Here is a 9,066-nt window from a genome sequence, read left to right as displayed (position 1 = left end):
CTTGCCTCGTATACATGAAGCCCTGGGTTCGATTTCTCAGCACCACATATACAGAAAATGGCCAGAAGTGGTGCTGTGGCTCAAGTGGCAGAGTGCTAGCCTTGAGCAAAAAAGAAGCCAGGGACAGTGCTCAGGCCCTGAGTTCACGGCCCAGGACTGGCAATAAATAAATAAATAAATAAATAAAATAAAAATAGAATTGCTGCCAAAGTTTTGCCTTCCATACTAGGTTTGTTTGCCAGCTTCCAAAGCTATTTTTCTGCCTTTGGGGTCTCAAAGGCCTCTCTTTCCCCTTCACTTCCTCAAATTTCATTGTAATATGTCTTGATGTGGATCTGTTTTCTGCATCTACCATGGTAAGAGCATTAAATGCCTGGTTCAGGCCATTAAAAAATGTACATTTTTGTAAGTTAACTCACAAATTTTTTGAGATTTTTCAAATCATTGTTTTTTAGTTCAATATTATTGTCAGGGTGAGGTACAGAGGGGTTACAGTTACATATGTAAGGTAGTGAGTATATTTCTTGTCAAACATTGTTACCCCCTCCCTCCTTTTTCTCCCACTTTCCCTCCCCCACAAACCCCTCCCCAAGATGTAAAATTCAATTCCAACATAGTGTCTTGTGGGTATCACTGTTGCATTGGTTCACTCTTTGTCCTCCGTTTCATCATTTCATTGTTCTCCTTCCCTTCCCCAAATAAACATATATACAAGACACAGGGTACCAAAATCAAATACAGTGACAAGGAATAAACCATGGGGGGGGGGGGAAATAACTTCACATAGTCCACTAAAAACAGTAACAACAAAGAGCATTTTTAGGGGGAGGGGACTTGTGTCCTTACTATTCCTCCAATTTGCTTTCTAATTTTATTCATGTGTACACCTCCATGATAATATGATTTGAGTCTTCCAACTTATCTATTGAATTCTTGATTTCTTAAATTTCCAAGAGTTATTTTTGTTATTCTGATATATAATTTTATAAGATTCTGCTTCTATCTTTCTCCTTTTATTTCTTATCTTTTGCACATGTTTTAGATACTGAGAATATAGGTCGATGGAGCTGTAAGTTCTCCTGGTTCTCTGCTTTCATGATTTTGATAAAGTTGTTCTCACAGCACTTAGCTCAGTAGTTGTGACTTCTACTGAATGTGCCTCTCCCTCAAGATAGTGCAAGGGTCTCACTAGCAGGATCTTATTTGCACTCTTTACTAGTTCTTCAGTGTCTAGTTAGGCTGGATGATTATCAGATCGTGCTGAATGATGGGCTATCATTTTGGTTGGGACGCTGAAATCCCTTGACCCCTTGATGTCCTTCTGAGCTCTGATCTTAGGAGCTTCATCTCATAGAGTTCTGGGATAGTGAAATAAGGTCCTTTGCATTTAGTGGGATTCAGAGTCATAACCACCACAGAGAATCAGTAGAAGATGAGTCAACATGGCCCAGGAAGAAAAATTCCCTGGTCCCATCCCATACTCTCCTAAACCTTGCTTAGTCACCTTTTCTCTATGTGTACAAAGAATCCTTACTGGGTTCCTCCTAGCTTTGCCTCGGGGGTTACATTTTCTTCTCCCCTTACAACCCATGGCATTATTACCTGACTCATCATCCATAGCTTTATCATCCATAGCTACCAATATTACATTTGTTGTAGCATTTAGATGGCTGCCATTCTTTTGCTTTTATAAGTCATATTTTTTAATCCTTGAAAATATATTTTTGAAAGCATGTGTATTACCTACCTAGAATAAATTCCTAGAGAATAAGTCTGCATCAAAATACAAGTGTATGTAAATTGTTGATGCCATTTGCAAAAGTTAGCTTCAGAAATATTGTTATATCCAATGGTCACTAGTAGCTCATGCCAGTAATTCCAACTACTCAGGAGGCTGACATCTGAGGATCATGGTTCAAAGCTAGTCAAGGAAGGACCATCCATGAGACTCTTTTGTCCCACTAACCACAAAAACAGCTGGAGTAGAGCTGTGGCTCAAGAGGTAGAGTGCTAGCCTTGAGCAAAAAAAAGCTTAGGGACAGTGCTCAGGCCCTGAGTTTATGTCTCAGGATCACCACACACTCACACAGAAAGAATTAGCAGACAATAACAATAAAGCAGTTATTCTTTTTGTTGTTTGTTTTTGTTTTGTTTTTTTTAATTTTTATTGTCAAAGCGAAGTACAGAGGGGTTACAGTTTCATATGTAAGGGAGTGAGTACATTTCTTATCCAACTTGTTACCTCTTCCTCATTTCCCCCCTCCCCCACCTTTCCCCTCCACATTTCCATCTCCCCCTTCAGGAGTTGTACAGTTGGTTTACACCATATAGTTTTGTAGATATTACTGTTGCATTGGCTTGTCTTTTTATCCTTTGTCTCTCTATTTTGGTATTCCCTTTCCCTTCCTTTGTTCCAATACACGTATATACAGTATCCAGGATACTAAAATGAGTTACAAGGATATCAGGGGTAAAACCATGGGAAGGGAATAGGAAAAAAAAAAAAAAAACCCAAGAAGAAAAGAAAGCGTATGGTTTCACGTGGCATGTTTGACAATAACTACAACAGTGATATACCTAGATCAAGACTTTCTTTAAGAAATGATTTTTAAATTTACATCTAAAGTATTTTTAAAAATATTCATGGGGGGTTGGGGATATGGCCTAGTGGCAAGAGTGCCTGCCTCGGATACACGAGGCCCTAGGTTCGATTCCCCAGCACCACATATACAGAAAACGGCCAGAAGCGACGCTGTGGCTCAAGTGGCAGAGTGCTAGCCTTGAGCGGGAAGAAGCCAGGGACAGTGCTCAGGCCCTGAGTTCAAGGCCCAGGACTGGCAAAAAAAAAAAAAAAAATTCATGGGGAGAAGAAAAGAGAGAAATATGTTGGAAGACTCAATGGGAAGAGAGAAAAACATGATAGAATGAAGTAAGTTACCTATGGTTGTAGAAGTAGAAGGTGGTAAGTGAAAAATAAGAAGTGGGCTCAGCTGTGGGAAGTGGTTAGGTAACACCAAAAAGCCAGAAGTGGACCTAAGGCTCAGTGGTAGAGAGCTGACTTTGAGCGCAGCCCAGGTTCTAAATTCAATCAAGAGCCAGGACCATCATAAACACACACACACACACACACACACACACACACACACACACACACACAGAAAAAAGAAAAAAATGAGAAAGAGTCATATATATATATATATATATTTTTTTTTTTTTTTTTTTTTTTTTTTTTTTGCCTGTCCTGTGGCTTAACCTCTGGGCCTGGGCACTGTCTCTGAGCTTCTTTTTGCTCAAGTCTAGCGCTCTACCACTTAAGCCACAGCACTGTTTCTGCCTGTTTCTTTTTTTAGACTTAAATTTTATTATAAAGGTAATGTACAGAGGAGTTAGTTACATAAGTAAAGTAAAGTGTGCATTTCTTTTTGAATAGTGTTAGCCCCTCCTTCATTTTCTCCCATTTCACCCCCTCCCTGAATACCCTCTTCTCCAAGTTGTGATGAAAGTCTCACAGATTTTCTTGCCCTGGCTGGCTTTGAATTGCAGTCCTCAAATCTCAACCTCCTGAGCAGCTAGGATTACAGGAATGGGCCTCTGGCGCCCAGCTAAGAGTCATATCTTAATGGTAATTGCAAAGCTTTTGCATGTTGCACTCAAGAAAATAGTGCAATTGATTTTGACAGAGAAAGACTAATTCCACCAAAAATCAAATCAACCATAGCTCTCTCTTATTGTTTTGTTTATTTAAAATCATTCTTAAATATGACTTGCTCATTCAAAAATCATTCTTATCTCCTTAAGTAGATACGTTTAGTACATAGTTCACCATAGAAGAAGCAATATTAAGAAAAACAGATAAGTTAACCAATGCCTTCAGCACATGCAGAAACAAGAGTATCATATATACTTAAGTTTCTGATTCATTTTTTAACTTTATCTTTTAGAAATATTTGAAAACATACAGAATCTCAAGAATAAAACAGCAATGGTACTAGGTAGTCTTCACCTAAATTCATCTATCATTAATGTTTTGCCACATTTATTTTGTCATTGAAATTAACTTTTAATTCATAGGAATTTGTTGCTATAATCAACTAGGTAGTATTAATAAACTAAATAATTTTATTATATTATTTATCCAACCATAAACAAACTTTCCTGATACTACATTTCAAGGGAAATTAGATTTGAAGGTAGCAATTTTTTCTGTCACAGTTCTCAATGCCTTTCTGATGTCCTTATTCCTCAGAGTATAAATGATGGGGTTTAGCATGGGGGTGACAACACTGTACAATACTGAGATCAGCCTGTCTTTAGCCAGTGAGTAAGATGAGATGGGTCTTCCATAGGTGAAGATGGCGCTGCCAAAGTAGAGAAGGACAATGAGCAGGTGGGAGGCACATGTAGAAAAAGCCTTTTTCCTCCCTTTGGAAGAACGAATTTTCAAGATGGTAGAGATGATGTAGAGGTAGGAAAGGATGATGCCCAGGAAAGGAGCCCATCCAATGAAAACTCCAAGGAAGAGTATTACCAACTCATTGATAGAAGTGTCCCCACAAGACAAGACCAACAGTGGTGGGATGTCACAAAAGAAATAATTGATCCTGTTGTTGCCACAAAAGGGCAGACGGAATGTCATTACTGTGTGTACCACCGAGTTCAGGAAACCACAAACCCAGCAGGAGGCCGCCAGCTGGCTGTACAGGGCCTTGTGCATGATGACCGAATACCGCAAGGGTTTGCAGATTGCAATGTAACGGTCATAGGCCATTGCTGCCAGCAAAAGGCACTCTACGCCCACCAAGGAAAGGAATGCAAAAAACTGAGTTACACAGCTCCCAAAGGAAATGCTTTTCTTCTCTGAGAGGAGATGCACCATCATTTGGGGGACATTGGTGGTGGTATAGCAAATGTCTAGAAAAGCCAAATTCCTCAGGAAAAAATACATGGGGGTATGTAGTCGAGAGTCAATCAGTGTCATCAAAATAATGAAGATATTTCCTCCAAGGGTACAGAGATAGATCATAAGAAAAGTGGTAAAGAGTAAAAATTGCAAATTATTTAGATTGGAGAACCCCATGATGATGAAGGCAGAGAAAGAGGTTTGGTTTTCTCCTTCCATGATGTTTAATCTTGAAGACTAAGAAAGAAGCAGCACCAATTGCAGTATTCATAGGCTAGCAGAATAATACTCTAAAAAACACAAGAAAATGCAGCTGTCATATATGCAAAAATATAACAGTGAGCTTACTGAGATCAATTAGAGAAGTATGGAACAAGGGAAAAGGATAGAGGGGATGAGTCCAATAAAGGTGTATTGCACATTTGGACATGCCAACATGAAATCTTGTAGAGCAAATTTAAGCTAATACAAAAAGAAAATATAACTATTGTAAGTAACATGGCCATTATCTATAGCTTTTATCCTCCATGACAAATCCTGGCAGAATGCAACAATCTTCACATTTAAGTATTTTTAATATTTCCTATGGGATACAACTTATAAGAAATACGAGAAACTTCATGGGGAAACGTGACTAGTGAGTTCACATGCAATGTCAGAAATGTGTGTAAAATGCAGTGATGGGCCCTCCCTTCACGCCCATTGTGTCTCAGAGATGATGGATAAAGATCACAATAGTAAAATTCATAGTTATTTGAATCTCTCTTCTTAATGATTACTTTTTGTATTTTAATATCATCTATTAGGCATTGTGGAGAAGATGGTTGAGGAGAAAGGAAACATGTGAAAAGCAATGTAATGCCAGAATGTGGAACCATAGCCTTCAACAGACTTAATAAAATAAATGCCAGTACATGTCGTGGGACACACATGCCTGCCTTGCGTGATTTTGAACTTGGTACTGAGGATACCATCAATGGGATTTTTTGATGCAACCACTTCTGTCAGGGAGAGAACGCTTAAGAAAAGTCACATATTTAACTTCCAGGTTTGGTGACATCACATATTAAAGATTGTTTCATCTTAGCCCAAGCAGCCTTCCCCACCCTGTGTTCTTTCTATTATCTAATATGGAAAGCAAATTTCATCAAAAATGCAAGGTATGATCAAAGGGCAGAGCTACCTGAAACAGTGCTAAAAAAAAAAAAAATAGTAAGGCTATAGATTCGCTTAGGAAAAGAGAGTGCACAAAGCCAGTACAAATGTATGCCACAACTTTATGCAGCATCAGATGCTATTTTACATCTAGGAATAAATATATCAGAGGAAATTGTTTTAAAGTCAAGGTTACCAGTGCCTACTTTGGCCTCTGGATGCTGATTATGTGGCCAGTAAATTTCTACCTTTTGAAAATCCTTCTCTAGTTCTTCACTATATATACTTGAACTCCTTCAAAAATACTTCTTTCAAGAGCGTAGGCCCAACTCAAACCAGGTATTCCAAATCGCCACCCCACATTACTTCCCCCTCCATTCAAAACTATTTGCCTCCTTCCCAATGAGGAGTGCAAAACCATCAGTGGCAAACAAAACCAGTCAAAACAATAGAAGATTTGTGCTGACTCAAACTCTTAATTACATAACAACCTCCGTAATCTTCATGAAATGGGCATCAAGTCATCTATAGTTGATAGCCTTCCTCCATACTCCAAGTTTCCAGGGTACTTAGTGTTCCTGCAAACTAATTATCAGTTTGTTGAGTTGGGTAAGATCGTGTTTTTAATTAAAACTACTTTCTAACTTAGTCAGAATACTTGTTGGGTTTTGTATTACACATACAAAACCAATTACCTACAAATGGTCAAATGCAAGAAGAACAATGGAGGAAATATTAAGACTAAGAATGACAATTTTTAAGATTGCAGGGTAACTTCACAGCAGTTTGAATAACTTTGCAGTAGCCATGTATAAAGCTTTCCATGAAGGAAAACCCTCCTGAGTTCATTTAAGCTTTAGTTCTTACCTGAATTCTATTTTGGTGGAGAATTTATGGAAATTCCAAAGAAATAGTATATCCAAAAGTTTACACCAAATACTAAAACAAAGCGTAAACTGGCCTCCAGAAAACCAACACGAAAAGGAGAAATTTAATTCAACTCGTATATATGAATACTGAAGCCCCATTCCTGAGAGTGGTTCTACTTTGGTTGTCTGACCCACTGTGATTTCACAGAATATTCAGACTAACAGGTAAACAAAAGTCTGTGACAAAGTACTTCCCATTCTCAGTGAATTCTCTAGAATTAACAATATTACACATGCAAATTGAAGAAAACAATCATAGATGAGACAGAAAACCTAAAGACCCTGCCTTTAAGGCTTTCATCTCTTTCCCAATCTCCAGCATCTGAATTCTGATGCAATACTAGCCATGGGTGTTTATGGCATAGATTGCCTGCCCGACATTGTTCATCACACCATCGCTCATAGAACTTAAACTTGAGGAACTGACTATTGCAATTTGGAAGAATCTTGCCAAAAAAAAATCTAGACCAGCCACTAAAATTCCCCCATGCAGTTGCTCTGCTGGCATTTCAGTCCATCTCTGAGTGCTCTGTGAACAGATAGCACAAACCCTGCAAAAATAGATCATTCCATCTTTAGATGAGTCCAAGAGTTAGAACACTTAATCTTAACTGCTGGAAGGATGGTTAAACTCAGAACTCTTCTATCTACTAGCCATATCAACACTAAAAAACCTACAATTTCTCCACCCACTCCAACTGTTACTTAGTGGCCACTAACAAACTGCAAAACTCCTCCTCCCTAAATTAAAATAATGTGACTGTCAGATGGGGTCACTGACTACTTAGCCTTGTGTGTGGTACATAATAACAACAAAATGGTTGTCATTGTAATTGCTTCATACATTTGGTCTCCTACTGTAAGTAATATTTGCTCCCACTTTACCATAATAGATTTGACTTTGTGAAGTGCTGACTCTCCAAACTACACAGATACATTGATTTTTAATTTTTCCTCATACACACAGATAGCTGTCATTATACCAAAGCATATCACAACATGCTATTATCCAGGGGAACTTTTTTAACCTTCCATTGCCACAAACTGAAAGTTTTGTTCCTGTTTTTAAACATTCAAATAATTATCAGAGCAGATGAAGCTAATATGTTGGAAAGCCAGACATCTTTCTTATAACAAAAAGTTAGCACATTGAAGGACAGTTTACACACACGTGGCCTGATCCACATATCCAGAGCCACAGCAGACATTTTGAATGCTTCCATTTCCCAGAGTTCCATCAGAGCTTACTTTCTTCCCAACCATATCTTACAATTTCCAAAACATAGTTGAAGACTATCGTAAATTGAAAAGATAAAGCACAAGAAGAGGAGCAAGGGAGAGGAGGAAGAAAAAAGAACAACTTGCCTATTATAGAAATGAGAGCACAGGGATAGACAATAGATTTTGAATTCTCGGAGCCTGATAAGGAGCTATTTTCTGGGCCATTTTGTTTTATGGAGAGGTAGAATCATTATCCTTGCCGTTTTTATACTATCAGAAATACTTAATGAAAGCTAGAAATCCCTAGCTATGCTCTGAGAGTTGGAGACCAGGACACACTGCTTCAGGGAGTTGAAAAAAAAATCTCAAGTGGCCTCAATGATTCCTCATGGTTACTTCATGGAGGTCCTATAATCCTGTATTCAGTCCTCTTTTAATCATGTTTTTCTTGATACCTCCATCCAACTGCTAACATAAACAAAATAAGTCCTCCCTAAAACTTGAAGCACTTCATGTTCACATAGGGTGAGAAACATCTATTAGTCAGAGAGAAGTCTGCCCTAATCTCACATACTAATTAGAAAGCTCTTTTGCTCTAAAAAACTGTATCTAATAGCACATCAAAAAAAAAGTCCACCTCATAATTCAGTGGCATTTACCTAAGTATGGAGGATATTAGTCAACCAATAAACACAATCCATTATTTAATTATTATGTATATACTGAAAGGAAAGGAAATCTGTATGAAGAGGTTTCTGTACTCTGATTATTATAGTGCTATTCTCAAGAGCTATGTTATGGAATCAACCTAAGTGTCCATCAAGAGATGAATGCTTTATGTACATGAATAAAAATTTCATA

At 38.1% G+C, this 9,066-nt stretch overlaps 1 protein-coding gene across 1 annotated transcript; it reads right to left on the bottom strand.

Annotated features, from left to right (window-relative positions):
• Positions 1 to 4,168: 4,168 nt before the first annotated feature.
• LOC125353540 (olfactory receptor 5V1-like) lies at positions 4,169 to 5,119 on the bottom strand. Its single transcript, XM_048349238.1, has one exon. It carries the CDS (start codon positions 5,117 to 5,119, stop codon positions 4,169 to 4,171), a length of 951 nt encoding a protein of 316 aa, XP_048205195.1.
• Positions 5,120 to 9,066: the final 3,947 nt, after the last annotated feature.

This window comes from Perognathus longimembris, chromosome 6 (assembly GCF_023159225.1).
Source record: "Perognathus longimembris pacificus isolate PPM17 chromosome 6, ASM2315922v1, whole genome shotgun sequence".
Classification (NCBI taxonomy): domain Eukaryota; kingdom Metazoa; phylum Chordata; class Mammalia; order Rodentia; family Heteromyidae; genus Perognathus; species Perognathus longimembris.
This window is presented reverse-complemented; position numbering and strand designations above follow the sequence as displayed.